Consider the following 25,276-nt stretch of genomic DNA (forward strand, 5'->3'; position numbering starts at 1 on the left):
AATTGGCCGCTATGAAACTAGTCCCTGGTGTCAAAAAGGTTGGGGACCGCTGCTAGGTTCCTGATGTGCAGGTTGCATACCTGTGTCAGCTACATCAGCCTTTTTCAACCAGGAGGCCTTCATTTTAGAATGGGGTGCCTCATAATTGTGCAGAATTTTAAAGGGTGCCTTGACTGAGAAAAGGTTGTGAAACACTGAGCTACATAACCAAATCTGTTAGAAAGTGTAAGAGCAACTCCTGATAGGCTGGCTGTATATCTGCGCCAGAGTAGCATGTTCACCAGTATTCCTGTAATCGGACTCCTCCAGAAAAAGAATGCGACCAGCCCATCAAGAGCCTAGTTTACTAGCAAACAGTGGCTCCCCACTCCTGCAGAAGGAGAGCTAAAGGGAAAAAGAAAAGGTAAAAGTCAGTTCAGTTTAATTTTAATTTGGGGTCCATCCATACCACTTGGGTTGCGGTGATGTGTGGCATTAAAGCCTCAGTCAGATGTTTTACTTTTAAAATAACAAACCTGGTATGCTTACTTGCTCTTTTCCGGTGGTTCTCATCCCCTCTAGTGCCGTGACCCCTTGATAACATTTCCTAAGTTGTGGGGACTCCCAACAGTAAAATTATTTCCGTAGCGTGGGTTGTCAGCACCCAAGGCAAGACAAGTAATTTGTGCCTCTAACCCACGGACATTTAGCGCTCCCTGAGTCCCTTCCACTCGTACAGTATTAAAACCCCTCATGGTACATTTTAGGATGTACCACTCTCTCTTTGTTCTCCTCTCTTTCCCCTTTATCTCTCTCTATCCTAATTTCTTGTTTTTCTTCCCCATCCCTCTCTCTTTCCATATTTCTTGTTATTTCTCTCCCTTTTTCTTTATTCCTCCCTCTCTTTCCCTCTCCCTTCCATATATTCTCTATTTTTATTCCTTCTCTTACTCCTTGGTGGAGGGGGGGTAACAGTATGAGTGGCAGTGCTGGCGAGGAGTTTGGATGAGTGGCAATGCTGAGGGGAGTTCTGATCAGACAACTTAAGTGCTCTTGATCAAGGCTGCAAAAAGGTTAGGTAAGCGGTGCGGGATTCAGGAACAGCCCAAGATTCGGTGACCCCTGGCAAATCCTCGTTCGACCCCCAGGTTGAAAATCACTGCTCTATGCAGTGGTATTGCACAAAGCGGCCTTGATCCTCCTCTTGGGTTTCATGTACACGGGACATTTTTACAACCTCTCCTGAAGGATTTAACTTGACTGATAGTAACTCACATTTAAAACGTCCATTTTGCATTATTTATATGCCTCGTTTGCGTTTTAGAAACGTTTAAAAAAAAAAATTGAAAAAAATGAAAAATGCCTGTAAACGAAATGCGGGTAAACGCGTGTTTAGCCACGTTTGGCGCTTAAAAAATGCCTCTAAACGCAGCTTCTGAACCCATTTTTTTGCGTTCCAAAAAAAGCCTCTAAACTCAACTGCCTAGAAAAGACCCTGTGGAAACAAAAGCAGAGAATGATTGAAGGTATATTCTGCATATAGTCAGACATATTGCATTTATGTTATATAAAAGAAAAGTAAGTGGCACTTTAAGTAGGGTGGTCAAGGGGGTAGTAAAGCTGTGGCTCAACTGTTTTATTTTTACCAATGGACCTCACGTGTGAACAAACCCAAACTGTCAAAGCTTGTAACTCTATCATGGGCAGAATTAAAAACATGACTAGGTTCTAAAAAAAAAGTTTCAGAAGTTAGATCTTTTTCACACTGAAAATTAAAAAGCTGACATAGGTTCCAATCTTTTTTCATGCTACCCATCTTGTTTAGTTATGTCACATATGTAGATGGAAAGGGCCCCCTGCAGTAGGGTTCTACTACTTTTTCTAAATTCTTATAGCAAATATTATAATGTTCCTCATCTGAATATCTTCTAAGCAACAGATGAGGAACAGCTGGCAAATCTATGTAAGCTGACAATATGGGAAGTCCCCTGTGGCTGACTCAATCGCTTGCAACCTTCTAGAATGCTATATAAACATGTCAGAGGCTGATTAGCAGATCAGTGCAGGCACCAGCTCTAACACTGCAGAGGCTTTTACAGGTATTTCCCTTGTCTTGTATCTGATCATTGTCATTGGACAGACTGTACTACATTGTGAGAAATATTCTATGACTTCAATGAGATTTAATTTATTTGCATGACCAGTATATTGACCTGAAAATGCTATAGGACCAGTTGTGCTTATCTGAATAGCTTTTTAAATATGTATTGTTTTTATGTTTGTAGAATAATGAATATTCCTTGTTCTATAGTTCCAGATACTTTTATACTCAGTTAATGTCTCTTTGAGATGACAAATTTTGTTTTTTGAAAAGATGGTTGACTTGCTACCCGAATGCATTAGATCTGCAATCTACATGTTCAGTTATTTCACAGTGAATTACAAACATGTGGAAGTACTGAACGTCTGACTTGATGCAAAAGCTTGCTGGGTGAAACTTCAGTTTGTTTGAACTCATTTTTGTTTTTCTTTAAAAGTGCAAAGGACGATGTTGACCTTGATGCTCTTGCTGCAGAGATAGAAGGAGCTGGATCTTCCAAGGACCAAAAAGCCAAAGGGAAAAAAAAGAAAGACAAGAAAAAGCAGGATTTTGAGTAAGTATCTCATTAACAGTAGTTTTATATCTGCAAATGCACAAATATAAACAATGCCAATATAGTGTATCTAAAGCCCAAACTTTTTTTTTTTTTTTTTATACGTTAGAATGTATTTAAACCCCTGACAGTTTGTTTTTTTTTGTTTTTTTTTTTTGTTTTTTTTTGCTTTTTTTGTCCCACTAAGAACATTTATCCATTTTTGTCCTGGGAAAGATAATGGGTGATCAAAAACTAGAAGAAAGATGAGGGAAATCTTCTAATGACTATCTAAAGCTAGCCAAACACTGATTGAAATTTGGCAGTCAGCAGGGACCGGATGAATTTTGATAAGCGTGCAGGCATCCCAGGTCAACAGAAGTTGATCAAAGGATGGGGACATCTGTACTATTTTCCTATTATTTATTTATATTTATATATATATATATATATATATATATATATATATATATTTTTTTTAAGGATTTTATATATATATATATATATATATATATATATATATATATATATATATATATATATATATATATATATATATATATATATATACATATTACATAGTAGGTTGAATAATTATAGCCTGCTCGGGGCACAATTCAGTACCCTCTGTGCACTCTGATGGGGCCTTTGTATGGGCGTACTGTTGTGCCAGGAGGGCTCTCTATAATGGGGAAAAGGAATGGGGAGAGAGGTCCCAAGCTGCCAATAGTGTAGCAGGTTTTTATTAGTAGAGAAAGTTAGAATAAAAAGCTTATGTACTCACAGACATCGCTGGTGTTAAGCATTGAAACAAGCGCCATGTAAGAGTCGTCAGTTTAGAATCCAGTCCACATCAGAGCCACTGACAGGGGCACAGTGGAGCCGGGGCAGGATTCCAAGCAAGCAAGTCTCCTGTGAGGGCTTGTTTGGAACTCCTCCGCTAGAACCTGTGCTTCTCGGTGTAGCTGCAGAGAGGTTCGTCTGTGCCCTCCCACACCAACCCCCTGCCCCCTGTCTTAGCAGTCAGCAGCAAAGAGGTAGACAGAACTCCTTGTACAGATCCTGCGCCTCTCTGTGCAGCCAAACACTCCAAAATATGCTGCAGTGGGATCTTTGTATTGGACTTAAAGCAGAACTCCGGGATCGGCAAAAAAAAATCCCCTATTAGTACACCCCCCCCCCCCCCCCCCCTACACAAAGCACTAAACAGTTCTTACCAATCAAGAGAAACGTTGAATTGAATTTTCAGGAAGTCGGCTCTGCAGTTCAAAAAATGCTGTTTTCTGGCTAGGAGGAGGTGTTAGAACAGGAATTGCATCATATCCTCTTCTCTCTGTTTACACTGTCATTAAACTACATTTCCCATCATGCTTTGCATATTGCAGTGAATGTGGGTGGATACACTAAGCCTTTGTACACTAAATGTGAACTCGCCCACTTCAACATAAATCACACCCCTCATTCTAAAGCCACACTGCTGAGGACAACACAGACATTGAGGGGGAATTCGTATAACTGTAAAGCATGTTGGTGCTCTCTCCCTCCAGCTACAGCAGGAGATAACATATTTCCCTTACATGCTTTATGTAATCAGTACTGAACTGTATACACATCCCATAATTCTATATTATACACCCTGGACTTAGCTGTAATTCAGTATTAGAATTATTCCTACTCCTCATGCAGCTTTGATATCTTTCGAATAGTAATCAGTGCTGGTATGGTGTATGAGCACATCCCTTGCTGCACCACAGAAACAGGCCAGGCCATGCTGCTTTACATCAGAGTGTGACACAAGTAAATTTCGGCATGAGAAAAAAAAAAGTAGTGCAGCGCTAACTTACTACTCAATACCACAATAATGGTGGAACTCTCTAATGTATGGCTATCTCAGTAAGCTTCAATATCACCACAATACCGGTCTCTGTGATATGTAACTTCACATAGAATACACATCACACTAAAAATTAGACATAAAAAATGACTGCAAACTTTTCAGGGATGGTGGAAACACCTCCTGCAGATATTTGGCCGTGGATGGTGGCCACTGCTTATCAGTGCAGCCCATAAGTGCCCATATGTGTAGCCTTATCATTGCAGCTTATCAGTGCTCATCAGTGCAGCTTATTAGTGCAGCGCATCAGTGCGGTGTCACCAGTGCAGCTCATCAGTGCGGTGTCACCAGTGCAGCTCCTCAGTGCGGTGTCATCAGTGCGGTGTCACCAGTGCAGCTCATCATTGTGGTGTCACCAGTGCAGCTCATCAGTGCGGTGTCACCAGTGCAGCTCATCAGTGCGGTGTCACCAGTGCAGCTCATCAGTGCCAGCGTTACCAGTGCAGCTCATCAGTGCCGGCGTTACCAGTTCGGTGTCCCGGTGTCACCGGTGCAGCTTTTCAGTGCCGGTATCACCAGTGCAGCAAGGGGAGAGTTACAGATCCTCCGGATAACAGAGCAGGTCTCGGGCTAACAGGTTTGTATGTGAAAACACCGCTCGTCATACAGCGCCGCCTCCCTGCACCGGAATGGTGATATACACTGCAGAGCGCACTGTTCCAATGAACGGGGAGGCGGGCTGTGCGATGAGCGGTGTTCTCACATACATACCTGTCAGCCCGAGACCCGCTCTGTCATCTGGAGGATCTGTAACTCTCCCCGCTCTGCACTGAGAGAGCAGGTCGAGGGGCGGGGTGGGGCGGTGCTAGCATGGAGGAGGAGGAGGAGGGAGCAGAGGAGGAGGACATCACCTCTATGGGCGGCACAGACCGGGGGCTGTAAGACTCCCTTCGCCCACTGCAGCGAGCCAGGTGGAAGTACAAGTCCCTGCTCGCTTTCAGAGGACTACAAGGGGGCATGTCATACCGCTGGCTGAGGTTACTGGAGGGATAGCAGCCAGCGGTCTTACAAACAGGAAATCACCAGGCAATAACGTTTTTTTTTTAGCAGGTTCAGCAGGCTATTGCAGAGGAACTACAGAGCTCAGAAGAACATGGCTGACATAGTTGGTGAAAGCAGGAGATCAGTAACAAGAACATGGAACAAAGTTTTTGCCCGGAGTTCTGCTTTAAACTGGGTGTAAATTCCAAGTCCTGGGATAGAATTAAAGCAGATAAAATATTAGCATGTGTTGAAGGAAAATTTAAAAAGTGATTAAAAAAACAGTTTATTGACACTTTTTTTTTTTGTAGTGAAGACGATATTTTGAAAGAGTTGGAAGAGCTGTCCATTGAAACTCAAGGAGGGAAAACCAATAAGGACTCTGTACCTAAGGTATGTTATCTATAAAACTATGCTGCATGCTACATATTTTTCTTTATCATTTCAATACTTTTTTAGATTAAAGCGGTGTTCCGGCCATCACCTCCAAAAATTAAAAGCCAGCAGCTACACATACTATAGCTGCTGACTTTTAATATTAGGACACTTACCTGTCCTTGAATCCAGTCATGTCGGCACCCCAGCAGATGTTTCCATCAGCTGTCGGGTGCTGGTGCCGCCATTGCCGGTAAGGGAACCTGGCAGTGAAGCCTTGAGGCTTCACAGCCGGGTCCCTACTGCGCATGTGTGGAGCGCACTGTGCTCTCTTACTGGCGCGGCAGCAGGCGAAAGAGGAGTAGGGGGCCTGACTTCTGACGTACCTCCGAGGTCCGACGGAAGTGGGGACAGGGTACCTATCAAAAACAGGTACTCTTTACCCCCCCGCAAATGCAGCAAAGGAATGGGATTGAAGCAGCTGAGAAAGCTAAGCCCTGTGCACTGCCCAAGGAGCCTGGAGGAAGCAGATGGAGGGATCCCTTACATACACGGTTGGATTCTGGATACTCGTTTAAAACCCTTTCTATGTGGTTTGAAAGCATCTTAGCCTAACACGAGAGTGTAGGAATGGGAATTTGGTGAGTGCGTTTCTTTAGGGGAGTGGAGTCACTTGCACATTTGGTGTGGTGGATGAAACAGGAAGATTTTACATCGAATAAGAATTCACTTGAACACTTTATGGACACTTTTTTTGTGATGCAATTTTTTGTTTGTATTTTCACTTGTCACAGGGTGAAATTAGTATATATATTCAATATATTTTATTTTATATATTTTCATGTATATGTTTCACGTCATATAGAGTTGAGCAAACACCTTTGCTGAGTATTTATTTAGCGACACTATTTTGTCCTATTATCACAGATTAGTTATCACTAATTTCTTTTGATGAGGGTTAGAATACAGTTCACAATGCAGAGAAATTGTCTGCTGAAGTTGGTTCACAAACCCAAGCTTCCCAAGTGCTGATCCCCTAGTCCCCTGCAGCACTTGGTTGTTCCTCCCATCAGCCCCAGGACGCAGTAGTAGCATAGAGGTCTGAGGGGTGAATCTCTTAGTATAGTGGTGGAGGGCTGTTGGTTCTTGAAGGGACTCGGGAAAATTTATTTGCAATGCAAAATATAACTATTTATTATATTTTTTGTGAGGAACTCCTATTGGCATTTTAATTTTATCAACGGTTGCTTTAAGATATTTTTGACATGTGCAGTACTAAAAATTTTGATTTGTTTTTCTAGGAGGCAGAAACTGAAGATTTTGAAGCTTTCCCCACAAAGGATAAGAAAAAGAAAGCAGGCCAGAAAGCCAAGCGAGCCAGTTTTGAGGACAATGATGATGAAAATAGTGATGATATGGAAAGCAAAAATACAAAGCCCAGAAGATCAGAAAAAAACATCAAAAATCTCTCAGATAGTGATGATGATAACGATGAAAGCTTTAATAAGACATCTAAGAAAGGCAAAGGCAGAAATGAGGCCACTAATAGAAAAGGGCGCAATGAAGAAGAAGCTATGGATCGTGGTAAGGAGAAAGCAGACATCCCTGGGGATAGTGATGAAGATTCAGATGAGTTCAGTCAGGGTAAGAAAGGCAAAAAGAAAGAACAGAAGCCCAAGCCTGCCCCTAAAGTAGAAAGCGAGGAGGAAGAGGGGGAGTTTAAAATGAAGACCGCAGCGCAAAAAAAGGCTGAAAAGAAGGAACGTGATCGTAAGAAAAAAGAGGAGGAAAGGGCCAAGCAGAGGAAACTAAAGGAGAAAGATGAAACTGAAGGTGTTAAGAAAGAACCTGTAAAGGCTGAGGTTCCTGACAAGCCAGATGATGTGGCAGCTCCCCAAAAGGACAAAAAAGCAGTAGCAGAAGAAGAGGCAGCAGCAGTGGCTGACGTGGATGAAGGTAAAGGTGGTTTGCATGCCTTGTGTTGGATATGTACTGCAACATATTGCAATATTTTTTTTCCATTCTGTTGGCTTCCAGTTAAGGTTAAGTACAAAACTAAGCAATGCATTTGTTTTTTAGATGATGATGGTGATAAAAAGAAAAAGGACAAAAAGAAGAAAAAGAGTGAGAAGGAAGACAAAACGAAAGATAAGAAAAAGAAGGGTCCTAGTTTGGCCGTTGTGAAGTCCATGCAGGAAGCTCTGGCTAAACTGAAAGAAGAGGAGGAGAGGCTTAAGAGAGAAGAGGAGGAGAGAATTAAAAGACTAGAAGAGCTGGAAGCCAAGCGCCTTGAAGAGGTACTCAGAATGTAATTTTGTGACACATTGTATATAGCAGGTTAGCTTATTTTGCTGCAGAAACTTTTTTTTTTTTTTTACTAGAAAGAAAAGGGCTGTTATTGTGGCTCCACTTCTGAGGATATTACTAGCATTTTGCCAAGTTCTCATATTCCAGAGCATTCATAACTCATTGGTCTTTGGTTTCTGTAAATACGAAGCCTATTGTATGTGCTGGCAACCAATAGGGGGCAGAATAGTGGCTTTGATGTGTTTTTTTTTGCTTTAAAGATTTAAATTACTAAAATCTATTTTTTAGCTATAAGGACGTAATTTCTTTAAAATTTCTAGCCACATGTTATATACTTTTTTGGGGTGTAGTAAGTCTCCCATTATGCTGCTAGGCCTTTTTATATAGAAGGAAGGAACGTGGCGGTACAAAGTTCTGGCACTGAAGAAAATGGCGGCAGGGGGTGCTTTAGGTGTGCAGGAAAGCACACCAAAACATCTCACCTCACCCCCAAAACGGCAGCTTCCATATCCACCTAACACTATTTGCATGATCATCTCTAGCTGCCACCAGGTTGTTGTCACCACTCAGGTTGCAGAACTAAATAATTGCAGTCAGGCCACAGATTTATCTCGCCCGTGTCTGCCAATACTTGTTTCATAGTTTCAGCCAGGACGGACTCGACAGCAGCTATGTCAGTACTCTGCGGAGTGATAACTCTGCCCCCATCCTGCCTGCAAAGTAGGAAGCATCTGTGCCTTTTTCACTCCTTCATATTGTCTGTCCCCCTCTTTTTTCTTGCTGAGGTGAAAAGTGTGTTTTTATTTATTCATTACTCTTACTGACTGTTGTTGCTGGAGGATATCTATTGTTGTGGGGGGAGGAGTCTGTGGATGATGGCAGCTGGGGAAGGGGGGATAGTTGTTGCTGCTGGAGGGATCAATTGTTGCTGATGAGGGAACCTATAGTTGCTGCTGGGGGATTTATTGTTTCTGCTGGTGGGCGAAATCTGGAATCAATCATTGGGAGGAATAATTTTTTTCTGCTAGGGGGAAGGTCTATACAATTTACTTTTATTCACTACATGGGGTGGTGCTGGGTGGTAGGTACGGGTGATGCTCAGAGGTGGTAAGGGATGGAGAGAAGTTTTGTTGTCTACCAACAATGTTACTGGGCATCAATAAATGAATGACAGTTGGTCTAAAAGCTTTCTTCAAGACTGTAAAAAATAAATAAAAAGGTTGCTTTGTAAGTGAAGGTTAACCCATTGCCTACACCTCCCAATGATCCTTTAACTGTACCTTTTAAGGGCATATTCTACCTTTTTATAAAATGAAATAAATAAATAACTATAGTAGTACTGAAAAAAATTAAAATGTGCATTTTATTTACATTTGCTTCTGCAAAGCATTGCAGCCGCAACCTATGGATTGCAGGTGCAATGCGTAGGCTCTTCTAGACTATTCTTCCAGCTCCAGGTCTGTACTGAGCTGGTTGGAGTATTGTTGGTGGTTGGTGGTCTGTATCAAGGAGCTGGAGGAAGTACCAATGGACTGAGTTTGGTGACACCAGTGCACTTTTGCTCCATTGAAAACTACAAGTCTCTCTGCCATGGTGAATGGAACCACATCCAGCCATGCCAAATTCAGTATTAAACAGAAGCCTGTGTGAAGAAGAAACCCGTGATTCAGGTACGTTGATTGCGGAATTCCTGATCCTGTGGTTTGCCATCCCATGGGCTTCAATCATAAATGGTGACAGCTCGGTCAGTGTGTTGTGAGCATGCTTTCGGCACACAACAGCTGAGCCTCTATGAACACACATATGTCACAGCAAGGTGGGCATTAAAGCGGAACTAAACCCATCGATTTAACAGTTAAAAAAAAAAAAACTTTTTATGCCGGGATGGCTGACTGTCACATTTGCTTGTGCTCTCCACCAAACTATCAAACCATCAAATGGCTGTAGTCATAACTGATCACATGTGCAGCGTAATGGCAATTGGAAATAAAACAGAGGTTGAGATGGCAGCTTCCTTGGCTAAAAAGTATAGGATGGTTTAGTTCTGCTTTAAGACCCACCTCCAGTTCTGCCGTAAATATGTGCTACGCTGGGGGAAATAGGCTGTCACTAAAAAGTGGAGGTTAACTGTTGCTGAAGTAAGAACATATAAAGTGGTTGTAACCTTACAAAACGATTAATTTTCAGCCCTTCCCTTTTATCCAGCCATAATGCACCGTGTAAGTGTTGAAAACGAAGCATCTAAATACCCTTTTTCAGATATCTTCAGGCCAGTCATTTGACTCCCAGCCGCTCTCCTATTCCGATCTATGGGCTACAGCGAGAGAGGCTGAGATCTCCCTCTGACATCAGCCAGGGAGGACACGTGACAGCCGTGCTGGCTACTCAGCCCCTGCCGCTGTAGCCCTTAGATGGGGGAAGAGAGCAGTCGGAAGTCACATGACCGACCTGAAGATACCTGAAAAAAGATATTTAGTGGTTTTGTTTTCAACAAACGCTTACACAGTGTGTTATGGCTGGATAAAAGAGAGGGGTTGGCAGTGAAATTTTTTAAAGTTTACTTTACTACTAATAGCGACAGGAGGGGGGCCATGATTACCATGGTCCGCACACCAAGGGGGACACAGGAACAGGTCAGGATCAACCTGTTTTTTTACAGCTTAGAGAGGGACAGGTTAGACCAATGTTTCTCAACTCCGGTCCGCAAGGCGCACCAGCAGGTCATGTTTTCAGGATTTCCCTCAGATGAAACAGCTGTGGTAATTACTAAAGCAGTAAAACTGATCAAATCACCTGTGCAAAATAATGGAAAGCCTGAAAACATGACCTGTTGGGGCGCCTTGAAGACGGGAATTGAGAAACACTGAGAAACCTGCTATGAGGGAACAGGATATCTTTTATTATTGCTGCACTTAAGCACTGTGAGATATACAATTGATGATTCCTTGCAATTTCTGTCAGGAACGACTGGAGCAAGAAAGGAAAGAAAAGAAGAAGCAGAAAGAGAAGGAAAGAAAAGAGCGTTTAAAAAAAGAAGGGAAGCTGCTGACAAAATCGCAGAAAGATGCCCGAGCTCGTGCCATGGCTACTCTGAATTTCCTTCAAGCACAGGGTGTGTATAATTGCTTTGTGGAATTCTGCCAAAACATATTTCTCATTTGTTCGTTGACAGACACAGCGCTTCCTTATTCAGAACCATAGGGTTATATCGCCCCCTACAGGAGTAGGACACTAGGCATAAAAAAAGACTTGGCTACGCCCATGGGCAGTCCTAGGTGATATACACCCCCCTCTCTGCTATAGGCCATCAGTTTTTTTTCTGCTTAGGAGCCACTGGACGGGGGCTGGCCTTGCGAGTTAAACGTCTCGCGAGGTTGCATACGACCGGGTCTCGGCTCAAGTTGCAGCGTCCCTCACGGCCGATAGCCCCCCCAACCCCCCCACTTCGGTGGCGAGGAGGTTCTGTCTGGAGCTGTGCCTGTCTGATCTTGGTATGGTGAGTACATGTCCCTCCTCTCCCCTTGGTCGGTTTGCGGTGGACGTGGGTCAAATGTCCAGGGTCTCTGGACAGCCAGATTCGGCTGAGCCAAGGAACCAAAGGGTCCCTGATCTGGTGGCTTAGTTTCCCGGGTCTTGGGAAGGGGAAATCCTTTCTCCCTCTGTACTGTACAGTGGTCACCGCCGATGCCAGTCTGGGTGGGGAGGAGTCCTGGGCCTGAGCTCTGTTGCTGGAGGAATCCAGGCTACCTATCAACATCTTGCAACTCCGGACGATCAGACTCTGTCTGGATCATTGGACGGATCGACTTCAGGGGCTCCTGATACATATCCAGTCGGACAATGCCACGGCGGTAGCCTATGTCAACCACCAGGGAGGAACAAGGAGTGTGTTTAGCGGGCCTGGAAGTAGCCGGTATTCTCCGGTGGGCAGAGCGTTTCATCATCTCCGCCGTCCACATTTGGGGGGTGGACAACTGGCAGGCGGATTACCTCAGTCGACAAGTGTTGGACCAAGGGGAGTGATCCCTTCATCAGGAGTTTTTTCAACAGATATGTCTGCGTTGCCATCAGAGGTAGATCTGATGGCATCCCGGGTCAACAGGAGGAAGATGCAGAGGTTTGTGGCCAGGCCTCGGAACCCTCTGGCGGACGCCTCAGATGCTCTGGTGGCTCTGTGGAGCCAGTATCGTCTGATCTACGCCTTTCCTTCTCTCAAGCTTCTGCCTCTGCTGTGACGCAGGATTACGGACTGGCCTCGTCGGTCTTGGTACACCAACCTGGTCCGTCTGGTCGCAGACGCCCCCCGGCGGCTGTCTCTCAGGGAGCATCTGCTATCCCAAGGGCCGATCTTCCACCCTGCTTTACTATCGCTGGCTTTAACGGCCTGGCTGTTGAAAGCCAGTTGTTGAAGGATAGAGGCTTACCTGCGTTGGTGATTCTGACACTGCTCAAAGCTAGGAAGTCTACTTCCAGGAAGGTATATCATCGGACGTGGAAAGTGTACATTTCATGGTGTGAGTCGGTGGGGTCTCGCCCACATTCCTTTTCGGCGGCTCGGATTTTGACTTTTCTTCAGAAGGGCGTTGAAAAGAATTTGGCCGTTCGTACTATCAAGGGTCAGGTGTCGGCTTTGGCAATTTTCTTTCAACGCCCCCTGGCTTTGCATTCCCTGGTGCGTACCTTCATTCAGGGGGTGTGACATGTGGTTCCACCGGTGCGATCTCCCTTGCCACCATGGGACTTGAATCTGGTGCTTTCGGTTCTACAGAAGCCTCCATTTGAAAATATTCAAGAAATTCCCCTGCTCACTCTGGCTATCACTTCTGCTCGCATGGTGTCAGAATTGGCGGCGCTATCCTGTCGCACGGCCTACCTGGTGATTCAAAAGGACAAGGTGGTTCTTCGTCCTTGTGCTTCGTTCCTTACAAAAGTTGTTTCTGATTTTCCATTTAAAGAAGACATTGTGTCGCCTTCCCTGTGTCCCAGGCCGCAACATCTGAGGGAAATTGCCTTACACACCTTGGATGTGGTTCGGGCGATCAGGGTGTATTTGGCGGCCACTGAGTCCTTTCAGAGGTCAGACTCCCTGTTCGTGATCGCGGATGGGCCAAAGAAGGGGCTGTCTGCTTCCTCGGCGACCATTTCTAGATAGATCAGACAGACAGTGACTCAGGCCTATTTTGTCAGGGGTCGGGTTCCTCCCTACCTGGTGAAGGTGCACTCTACTCGGGCGCTAAGTGCCTCCTGGGCGCGAGTGTGCAAGGCGGCACCTGGTTGTCGGTGCACACTTTCACAAAATTTTACAAAGTAGATGTGCTGGCATCTGCGGATGCCTCTTTTGGCTGCAAGGTTCTGCAAGCTGCGGTCTAGAGGGTTTTTCCCACATGAAGGGGTTTTCTTGCTGTTCAGGTTGGGATCCAGTTGTTCTTGTTGAGCTCCAGGTTGTCTGGTTGGCCTGTTTTTTTGTTGGCTGCCCCACCCCTCATTTTTGGCACTGCTTTGGGACATCCCTATGGATCTGAATAAGGAGGCGCTGTATCTGTCAATGAACGAATGAGAAAATAGGATTTTTGACTTACTGTAAAATCAGTTTCTCTGTGTTCATTGACAGACACAGCACCCACCCCTCTGGAATTTTTAATACTTGTGACAAAACTGAAGGCCTATAGCAGAGAGGGGGGTGTATATCACCTTGGACTGCCCATGGGCGTAGCCAAGTCTCTTTTCTGCCTAGTGTCCTACTCCATTAGTTGTTGATCGCCCCATTAGTAGTATAAAAAAATAAAAATTCCAGTATTTATACCATAGTTTGTCTACGCTATAACTTTCACGCAAATCAATCAATATACACTTATTGGGATTTTTTTTCAAAAACTTAGCAATATACATTTTGGCCAACATTTATGAAAACATTTGATTTTTTTTTACATTTTTTTTTTTTTTTTTAATTGGGTATGTTTTATAACTTAATGTAAAAAATACTTTTTTTTTTTTTTTTTTTTCGGTCTTATTTTGTTTATATTCCAAATGGTGATCAAAAACCACCACAAAAAAAACTTTGTGTGAAAAAAAAAAAAATGATATAAATTTTGTTTGGGTACAGCGTTGCATGACCGCGGAATTGCTAGTTAAATAGTACGGTGGCGAATAGCAAAAAATGGCCTGGTCGTGGAGGGGGTAAAATCTTCCAGAGCTGAAGTGATTAAATGCTGTCAGTAGGGACACAGAGCAATAACAGTCCTACCTTTCCCTACTCTGTCCAGAATTTTTTTTTTTTTTTCCCATTTCCTTGCAGTATTACATTAAATAAGTGTTATCTACTGTTCACTTCTCAAAATCTTTTCTTTATTCCTGTTTCTACAGACCTGGATTCTATAGCAAATGAGGTCCTGTGCTTGTCTAAGCCTTAGTTTTGTTTTAACAGGTGTTGAAGTGCCATCTAAGGATGCTCTGCCAAGGAAGAAGCCTGTTTATGAAGACAAAAAGAAAAAGAAGCCTCAGCAGCAGACACTTAATAAAGAAGGTAATCGTTATTTGTTTAGTTGCCATGTTAGGGCATATATACATTCACCGGCCACTTTATTAGGGACACCTTGCTAGTACTGGGGTGCGGGGTAGACCCCCTTTTTGCCTTCAGAACTGCCTTAATTCTTCATGACATAGATTCAACAAGGTGTTGGAAACATTCCTCAGAGATTTTGGTTCATATTGACATGATGGCATCACACAGTTGCTCCAGGCTGCAGATCCATGATGCGAATCTGCCGTTCCACCACATCCCAAGGGTGCTCTATTGGGTTGGGATCTGGTGACTGGAGGCCATTGGAGTACAGTGACCTCATTGTCATATTCAAGAAACCAGTGGTGATATGATTTGAGCTTTGTGACATGGTGCATTATCCTGCTGGAAGCAGCCATCAGAAGATGGGTACACTGTAGTTATAGAGGGATGGACATGGTCAGCAACAATACTCAGGTAGGCCATGACATTAAAACAATACTTACTTGGTACTAAGGGACTCAGTGTGCCAAGAAAACATCCCCTACAGCACTACCCACCAGCCCAACTGCCGTTCACTGGATATTTTCTCTTTTCTGGATTATTTTCTGTGAACCCTAGATGTGATTGTGCGTGAAAATCCCAGTAGATCATCAGTTATTGAAATGCTTAGACCAGCCCCTCTGGCACCAACAACCATGCCACGTTCAAAGTCACTCAAAGCAGAGTTCCACCCAAGAGTGGAACTTCCGCTTATCTGTCCCCCCTCCCCCCTTTTCTTTGGCACATTTGGCACCTTTTGGGGTGGAGGGGGGGGCGAGTTCCTGTTTTTGATAGGTACCATGTCCCCACTTCTGTCCGTCAGAAGTTCGGCCCCCTTCTTCTCCTTCCCCTGCTGCCAGGCCAGTAAGAGAGCGCAGCGGGCTTCACACAGGCGCAGTAGGGTCCTGGCCTGAACAGAAAACATCAGCTGCGGTGCAGACATCGCTGGATTCCAGAACAGGTAAGTGTCCTAATATTAAAACTCGGCAGCTACAGTTTTTGTAGCTGCTGACTTTTTTTATTCTTGGAGGGGGAGGCCAGAACACCGCTTTAAAAACCCCTTTCTTCACAGTTCTGATGCTCAGTTTGAACCTCAGCAAGTCATCACCACGTCCAGATGCCTAAATGCATTGAGTTGCTGCCATGTGATTTGGCTGATTAGCAATTTCTGTTACTAAGCAATTGAACAGTTGTAATGGTAATTAAATGGTGACCCCGCGCAGTGGATATAGAAAAAGGTTGGTTTAGAACTGCTGCCCCCCAAGCAACAATCACCACCGAAGTGGAGAAAGTTGGGCTATAAAGAGGTTTCAAGTGTGGGTGTGGCGCTGTTCTAATTGAGAAATGTGACTCTGTGGTGTCCTACTAGACTCACCCCTATAGGGTAGAACCGATGTGAGTATCTATAATTTAAATTGCGATGAGGTATAGAAAAATAATATTGAAAATAAATAATGTAAATAAAAGTGGATCACAAAAAATTTGGTGCATTTAGTTACTATACCATAAGTTGTAGCCACGTGTAAGATTATTGAAGGGAGGAATGTGGGGTGGTGGTGGGGGGAGGAAAAGGAAATGGTGAGGAAGGGGTTAAAGGGGTTAGTGCCTGGTGATTAGAATAGTGATCAGCATCTATATTTAAATAACAGTTGTAGACCAATATTGGCTAGATTAGTCCCATTAACGTGCACATTTGACAAATAGTGCTGGCTGTTTAGTCCTCTCAAAAAGCAAAAATAGCCAAAACAGCCAGCACTATTTGTCAAATGTGCACGTTAATGGGACTAATCTAGCCAATATTGGTCTACAACTGTTATTTAAATATAGATGCTGATCACTATTCTAATCACCAGGCACTAACCCCTTTAACCCCTTCCTCACCATTTCCTTTTCCTCCCCCCACCACCACCCCACATTCCTCCCTTCAATAATCTTACACGTGGCTACAACTTATGGTATAGTAACTAAATGCACCAAATTTTTTGTGATCCACTTTCTCCCTTCGCCTTTCAGGACAGCACCTTGGAGAGAGCGTAGCTCCACCTCTTAGACAGGAAACACTGCGTGACAACGCCCCTTTAAAAAGCAGCTGCTTCCACCATGCCATCAGTTTTAGTGTTTCCTCCGCCATGGTGGAAGCACTGCTTGGGGAACCAGAGGGGCTGCGCTCTCTCCAAGGAGAGGGTTTTGGCAGGACCTCCACGTTTGGGTACTCAGACCAACCCAGCTCCTTCCCTTACGTGAGGAGGGTGCTCCGGTGTCCCTTCCTTCTCCGGCTCACAGGAGTAATGGTCTGCCGGAAGTTTTCCACCCGGGGTGTTCGGGGGGCCGCGGTTGTGCTCAGTAAGAGCGTCCATGCCAGGCCTCTGCATGGCGGCGCCGAATCCCGGACAGCAGGTGATGTCAGTTCCGGTGGGTGGATACTTCCGGCGGGGCGTAGCAGCGATTGGTTCCTGCTGCTGGAACGCAGGAGGAAGGGGCGGGTCCTCTGGCCGGGACTTCCTTTTGTTTGGCACATGGAGCCTAGTACACAGTGCAGCAGCTGCGGATTGCACTATGGAGACAGCGGAATCGTCAGCAGCAATGGCGGATGCAGGCGCCCAGGTTCCCGGCCAGGCCCAGGTAGGAGAGGTGCGGTGGCACCTCTTTCCTTTTATATCACTGGGTGTTTTATCTTTGATGTGGTTATTCAAAACCTGCTGCTGTCTGCTATGGGGTAACAGTTTCCATTAGCAGTTCAGCAAAGGAGTGAGACTCTGGGCACTTAGGGTGTTGGCTGGAGGTACTACTTTTCTCTGAAGCCTTAGTTCTAAAGGACCTGGGTTTTTTCTTGTTTCTCTGTTTCAGAAAGCTACTGCCAAATCAGAGAGAACAGGGAGAAAGTGCCCCTCATGCAAAAATCCTTTAAGGGACTCTTGGCCCAAACCACTGTGCAAATCCTGCATTGTGGATTTAGTAAAAGAAGAATCCTCACAAGAGTGCAAAGAGCTCTTATCTTCTGTGAGGAAGGAGTTAGCAGAGGCCCTAGGGACAGTGCGTTCCCTTGTAAAGCACGGCCAGAGTTCCAGCCAAGAGCAGAGTTCTCACTCCAGTTTCCCTCAGTCCACTTCCAGACAGGTGGAAAGTGAGTCGGAGGAGGAAAGGGAAAGCATTCCACCCTCAACCATTGATTCTGAGGAGGAGGAGGTGGAAGAAGAGTCAAGATCATCTAGTTATAAGCTGTCACTTGAGGAGGTGGATGAATTACTCAAGGCAATTTATACTACCCTGGAGATCCAGGAAGAAAAGGCTCAGCTGTCTGTGCATGATAAGATGTACCTGGGGCTGGAGGAAATTAAACACAGGGGGTTCCCTGTGCATAAAGTGTTAACAGACACTATTAAAAAGGAATGGAAGAACCCAGAGAGAGGACAGTTTTTTTCTAAAACCCTCAAAAGGAGGTTTCCTTTTGAGGAGAATGAGGAACTATTGTGGAATAAAAAACCAAAAATAGACGCTGCCTTTTCTCAAGTATCTAGGAAGACTGATTTAGCTTTTGAGGACATGGGTATTCTCAAAGATGCTATGGATAAGAGGGCAGATGGGCTACTGAAGAAAGCCTGGGACTCATCTCTAGCTAATCTTAAGCCAGCAATGGCGGCTACGGTTGTGGCTAGGAATCTGGAGTGCTGGTTAGAGCAACTTAAAAATCATGTTGTGGCAGGTACCTCCAGAAAGGACTTATTGGAGTCCTTCCCTACCCTGCTTAAGGCAGTAAAATATATGGCAGATGCCTCTGCAGAATCTATCAGGATGTCAGCCAGGTCCTCTGCGCTTGTTAACTCAGCAAGAAGAGCACTCTGGCTAAAGACCTGGTCAGGGGATTCAGCTTCTAAAGTAAAACTGTGCGGAATTCCCTTTTCAGGAGACCTGATGTTTGGGCCAGAACTAGAGACTGTCCTTGACAGGACAGCAGACAAGAAGAAAGCTTTCCCACAGAAGAAGAAAACGGTACAGCAGAGGAAAAATTTTCGTCCTTTTCGACAAACCGATAAGGAAAAGGACCACACACAGAAGAGACCCTGGTCTTCTCAGAGAGGAAGAGGTAGAGGTGGGGTACTCTTTAGAACCCCAGAACAAACCCCTAAAAAACAATGACCATCTAGTAGGGGGGAGACTACAGGACTTCTTACCAATCTGGGAAAAAACAACAAAGAGTCCTTTTGTTCTGGGGTTAATCAAAAAGGGTTATCAATTGGAATTCTCACAAAGCCCCCCAAGTCGGTTTTACATCACAAACCTGCCAAAGGATCGGGAAAAGGCTCTGGCCATGAAGTCTCTGTTACAGGAACTGATGCAACAGAAGGTCATTTCCCAGGTTCCGAAAGATCAAGAGGGGAAGGGGTTTTACTCCCACATTTTTATGGTCAAAAAGCCATCAGGAAAGTTCCGCCTGATTCTCAATTTAAAGGTTCTAAATCGATCCATAAAATACAAAAAATTCAGGATGGATACGATTTTCTCAGTAAGGAATTTGCTAACCCCCAAATGTCATATGGCTTCCATCGATTTGAGAGATGCCTATCTCCATATACCAATAGCGCCCCCATCACAAAGGTTCCTGCGTCTTGCAGTCAATCTGGGGGGAGGGGAGATTTGGCACCTGCAGTTTCGGGCTCTGCCTTTCGGTCTTTCCTCTTCTCCCAGGGTATTCACAAAAGTGATGGCGGAATCTTTGGAGCCCCTGAGACTGAAGGGGATTTCAATAGTACCCTATTTGGACGATCTGCTACTGTTTGCAGACTCAAGGGGTCAAGTAGAGGTCAACCTACAGACAGTTCAAACACATTTAAGAGGTTTGGGATGGCTTCTCAATCTTCAGAAGTCAAACTTAATTCCATCTCAAAGGGTAAGGTTTCTGGGGTACGAAATAGACTCGATAGAACAGAAAATTTTTCTACCCCAGGAGAAAATAGAGAAGATGCAGTTGACCCTGATAACACTTCAATCCAACGCAGAGATCTCTGTAAGACAAGCCATGTCTGCTCTGGGTCTGTTGACAGCAGCAATTCCTTCGGTACAGTGGGCCAGGTTGCATTCCCGTCCTCTGCAATCGGATATCCTGATGAATTGGTCATACCAGGAACCTCTGGAGAAGAAATTCAACTTGGGGGCAAGAGCAAAAAGGTCTCTCTGGTGGTGGAGGAACCTAGGAAACGTTTCAAAAGGGCTTCCTTGGGTCTTTCCGGTAACCAGAAGGCTGACTACAGATGCCAGCGCCTGGGGATGGGGAGCTCACCTGGAAGAAAAAACGGTTCAGGGAGTTTGGACCAAACCAGAAGCAAGAAGATCTTCAAATTGGAGAGAGTTAAAGGCTGTTCACTTAAGCCTCCTCTCCCTCCAGAAATTTCTAGTGAATCAACATGTCCAAATATTGTCAGACAATATGACGACAGTATTATATTTAACAAAGCAAGGGGGCACAAAAAGCAAAACCCTAATGGGTCTAGCGCATCAGATCCTAAGATGGGCAGAGAACAATGTGGCCTCTCTATCAGCAGTCCATCTAAAGGGGACGGAAAACACCTTAGCAGATCTCCTCAGCAGGAAAGAAATAAGGGAAGCAGAGTGGTCTCTCAATCAGGAATTATTCGAAAAGATTTCCAAGAGTTGGGGTCATCCCCAAGTGGACCTCTTTGCAAAAGAGGAAAATGCAAAAATACCAGTCTTCTTCTCTCTTCAGAGACAGGATCAAGCTCTCGGAGTAGATGCGTTAGCTCACAAATGGGACTTCCATCTGTCCTACGCTTTTCCCCCGTTCCAACTGATACCAAAGGTGTTAGCCAAATTCAGATTGGAGTCCACGGAGCTAATATTAATAGCTCCTTATTGGCCAAAAAGACCCTGGTTTTCAACCTTGATGAACCTCTCAGTGAAACCTGCTTGGAGATTACCAATCAGGACAGACCTGTTGAGTCAGGGCCGAATTCTCCATCCAGATCCAGCTTACCTCAAACTAACAGCTTGGTTTCTGAAGAACAAATCTTAAGACGGAAGGGTTTATCAGAGAGGCTTATTTCTACCCTTCTTGCAAGTAGAAAAAAAGTGACGAGAGACATTTACTTTAAAGTCTGGAAGATCTATAATTCTTGGTGTTCCAGTAAAAACTTTGATTTTCGTACCACATTTTCAGTTTTGGAATTTCTTCAAGAGGGATTGGAGAAGGGGTTAGCAGCAAGTACGCTCAAGACGCAGGTAGCTGCTTTATCAGTTTTTTTGGAAAGAACCCTGTCAGGGGAACCTTTAATAATCAGATTTTTTAGGGCAATGGCAAAAGTAAAGCCTAGACCTGTTGTTAGTTTTCCCAAATGGGATTTATCTTTAGTTCTTCAGGGTCTAACTATGGCACCGTTTGAACCCATAGAAGAAGCATCATTACGTTTCTTGACGTTAAAGACTATTTTATTGGTAGCAGTAACTTCCGCACGTAGAATTAGTGAGTTACAAGCCCTTTCAATTAAAGAGCCCTTCATGAGATGTCTACAGGATAGGGTAGTCTTAAGGACGGATCCAGCATTTCTACCAAAGGTGGCTTCAGTTTTTCACCGTACACAGGAAATCATTCTCCCTACTTTTTGTCCTTTACCTTCGGGAGCAGGAGAAGAAGCTTTCCATACCCTTGATGTCAGGAGGTGCCTGCTTAAATATCTGGAAAGAACAAAGGAAATCAGAAAGTCATCCTCACTCTTTGTTTTAATGGAAGGTACTCACAAAGGAGGTAAAGCTTCCAAAAGCACCCTTGGAAGATGGTTAAAGCAGGCCATCAAAGAGGCATACATATCTTTGGGTCTGGAACCTCCGGAAGGGGTATTACCTCATTCTACTCGAGCAGTGGCGGCATCATGGGCAGAAAGGGCTGGGGCATCTCCTGAGCAAATCTGCAAGGCTGCCACATGGTCCAGTTTTTCGACCTTCATAAGGCACTACCGCTTGGATCTACTATCAGCCTCGGACCAATCATTTGGTAGGAAGGTTTTGCAGGCAGTAGTCCCACCCTGAAGTAAGTTTCTCGGTTATCCTCTCCAAGGTGCTGTCCTGAAAGGCGAAGGGAGAAAACCTTAGTTAGACTTACCGGTGACGGTATTTCTACGAGCCTTTCAGGACAGCAGCCTACTTCCCTCCCTTGGTTATCATATGTAAAGTATAATTATAGGACCTGGTAATTGTCTGATTATATTTTCCAGCATGTCGGAGGATTTCTCGGTAACAACTGATGGCATGGTGGAAGCAGCTGCTTTTTAAAGGGGCGTTGTCACGCAGTGTTTCCTGTCTAAGAGGTGGAGCTACGCTCTCTCCAAGGTGCTGTCCTGAAAGGCTCGTAGAAATACCGTCACCGGTAAGTCTAACTAAGGTTTTTATTTACATTATTTATTTTCAATTTTATTTTTCTGTACCTCATCGCAATTTGAGTTATAGATACTCACATCGGTTCTACCCTATAGGGGTGAGTCTAGTAGGACACCACAGAGTCACATTTCTCAATTAGAACAGCACCACACCCACACTTGAAACTTCTTTAATTGAACAGTTGTACCTAATAACGTGGCCGGTGAATGCAGACTGAAGGTGCTAAATAGTCTGTCAGAACATACTGGCTCACCTTCTGCACCCTAAACATAAAAATGTTATGAGACCTCTGATTATGCGGCAATCATTGTTGGTTTACACTCATCAATTCTTGTCAAAGTGTTGCCCACATCTCATGTTGTAGAAGAGTCAGTTGTGTGTGGTGAATGCAGGTTTTTGTTGACCTTTGATGCATCCCAATTTCCAGGATGTAAAAACTAATGCAAAGACCTCCAATTGATCAGGAGAGTCGTGTGTGAGAGATAGACACAAATGGTACAATATTAGTACAAATAAATAGGCACAAGTAGTATGTTCACAAATGATAAACTGATGTGCATAATAGCAATATGTGAAGATCATGAAAAACCACGCTAGTTTGCCATGGCGTTTTTGCCTATATTGAGCACGCCCTTTCCATTTAGGCTTTTTAAACTTCATTTGTTTTGTCAGTTTCTTCTGCTAGAGCTATTGACAGAGGAGCCTTAAGGTCTGACGCTACTCCAATGTATTCAAGTGTGAATTCCATTTCATTTTTCACTTCAGTAGTACAGTTCCTTTTTAATTCTGAAAAAGATTAGAATGTAAATGGTAAACAGTTTATATTCCATTCAGAGCCAATGGAAGCAAGCTCTCCAGTTGAAGAAGTTGCTGAATCTCCAGTGCCAGAGAAAGAGGAGACACTGTTGCCAGAAGAGCCTGTTGGTAAGTAGTGCATCATTTTTTCCAGGAGGAGAAAACCAAAAAAGTATCTACCATAGCCTGCTGGTAACTATTTTACCATAAGCTTTTAAAGTGAGGAGCACTACAAAGCATTACAGTCTTTGAGCAAAAAAGTATCCGATAAACTGCACATCGATGTAAATCCACTGTAAAGGAGTATGTGGCACTCTCAGTCTCAGCCTGGGGGCGTGGCCTGGTTGGAGCCCTGACTAAGACTGCCGCATACTCCTTTAGGGTCCATGCATGCTGGTGTAAAAATTGCTGCTTCTACAGGAGTTTTGTGTTTTTACCTGTAGAAGCAGCTCAAAGTTATCCCATGTGTCCATGCACATTTGGACAATTACAGGCATATTTTGAGTTCAGCGTTTAGAGGCAGGGAAAAAAAACCCTTCTGTTTTTGCATTACTGATTGGAGATTTCTGACAGAAAAAATGCAAAACTCATCTAAATTCTGTACAAAAAATGCTCTACATTAGCGTTTTATTTTATTTTTTTTCTGCCAAGGGAACTGGCATTTTGTTAAGGCCAGTGTGCATGGAGCCTTACAGTGGACTTGCAGCGATGTGCAGGTTATGGGATACTTTTTCTGCTACATGGTGACATCTGGAGCTGAAACTAGCTCCATTCCCGGCCGGCACACCCAGCAGTTGACATTGAATGAGGACCCTCCAAGAGCCTGAGTGGCACCTATACTTCTCATTTGATTATAGCTATTGAGTTCCTTAGCTTGCTTGCAGTTGGGTGCCAGACGTGTCCCAGGGCCTTCAGCCAGCCTTCATGTTACATTTTCATTTGTCATTAGTGGAGGACAGCTTGTGATGAGACACAGGTAGCTGTAGCCTAGCATCAGCCTTGTTCGAGGCTGGTAAGATGCTGCAGGGGCCAGTCATGTGCATCTGTCAGTGATGCCCTGCAAATTTGTTTCATACTGTAACTTACTAGTCTGTTGATTTACCATCCCTAGCCATTCCATAAAGAAACAAAATAAAAACCTCTGCATGTATGAAGTGCATCCAGCAGTTAGAGCTTTCTGGCACCCCCCCCCCCCCCCACACACACATTCCTCTGAGCAGTTCGTAGGATTGGCTATCCCACTGGCCAAAAAGAATGTGCTGAAGGCTCGGAAGGAGAAGGAAATCTTAGCCATAAACATGCAATGCTTAAACTTTGCTTGCCAGAATGGCCTGTAATTCTGCTGTAAAAGCAGTCTTTTGGAGTGTGAAAAGGCAAATTTGAAATTACCACTTGTCCTCTGGTAAGTTTACTTCTAACGGCCAACAGTGGGCAAATGTTGAAAACATGTGACTAACCAAAAAATGTATCTTGATTATTGGACTTCCAATGATGACTGCAAATTCATCGAGATGGATCATTACATCACTTTCTCCTGATTTTGCACAGCTTGTAAAAGTGTTTTTTAGATGGGTTATAATAGCAGTCTAAAAACTGGGGCCAGATGCGGTTCTTTGCTTGCCTTTATCCGGCCCTTGGGACACTATTCCATCCACTGACACCAACAGTGGAGCATCATTTCTGTTGCTGACACCAACAGTGGGGTACTATCCTTCCAACTGACACCATCAAAAGGGCACAAGTCCTTTCCGTTGACACCAACTATGGGGCACAAGTCCTTTCCGTTGACGCCAACGATGGGGCACAAGTCCTTTCCGTTGACGCCAATGATGGGGCACAAGTCCTTTCCGTTGACGCCAACGATGGGGCACAAGTCCTTTCCGTTGACACCAACGATGGGGCACAAGTCCTTTCCGTTGACACCAACGATGGGGCAGAAGTCCTTTCCGTTGACACCAACGATGGGGCAGAAGTCCTTTCCGTTGACACCAACGATGGGGCACAAGTCCTTTCCGTTGACACCAACGATGGGGCACAAGTCCTTTCCGTTGACACCAACGATGGGGCACAAGTCCTTTCCGTTGACACCAACGATGGGGCACAAGTCCTTTCCGTTGACACCAACGATGGGGCACAAGTCCTTTCCGTTGACACCAACGATGGGGCACAAGTCCTTTCCGTTGACACCAACGATGGGGCACAAGTCTTTTCCGTTGACACCAACGATGGGGCACAAGTCTTTTCCGTTGACACCAACGATGGGGCACAAGTCCTTTCCGTTGACACCAACGATGGGGCACAAGTCCTTTCCGTTGACACCAACAATATGGCATTGTTTACTTCCACTGGACACCAAGACATTTTCTACTCCCAGTGGCCCTTGTC

General features: G+C 44.5%; 1 protein-coding gene across 2 annotated transcripts in view; it reads left to right on the forward strand.

Annotated features, from left to right (window-relative positions):
* Positions 1–25,276, forward strand: part of EIF5B (eukaryotic translation initiation factor 5B) — an 85,224-nt gene that overhangs the window by 17,687 nt on the left and 42,261 nt on the right. For both annotated transcript variants that reach the window (XM_073614709.1, XM_073614710.1), the window contains exons 2-8: positions 2,517–2,633; positions 5,799–5,880; positions 7,164–7,818; positions 7,942–8,159; positions 11,131–11,281; positions 14,594–14,692; positions 22,931–23,020. In XM_073614709.1, the coding sequence (XP_073470810.1) occupies positions 2,517–2,633; positions 5,799–5,880; positions 7,164–7,818; positions 7,942–8,159; positions 11,131–11,281; positions 14,594–14,692; positions 22,931–23,020 (1,412 nt within the window). The remainder of the gene's footprint in view (positions 1–2,516; positions 2,634–5,798; positions 5,881–7,163; positions 7,819–7,941; positions 8,160–11,130; positions 11,282–14,593; positions 14,693–22,930; positions 23,021–25,276) is intronic.

The sequence above is a fragment of the Aquarana catesbeiana genome, linkage group LG02 (genome assembly GCF_042186555.1).
Source record: "Aquarana catesbeiana isolate 2022-GZ linkage group LG02, ASM4218655v1, whole genome shotgun sequence".
Classification (NCBI taxonomy): Eukaryota; Metazoa; Chordata; class Amphibia; order Anura; family Ranidae; genus Aquarana; species Aquarana catesbeiana.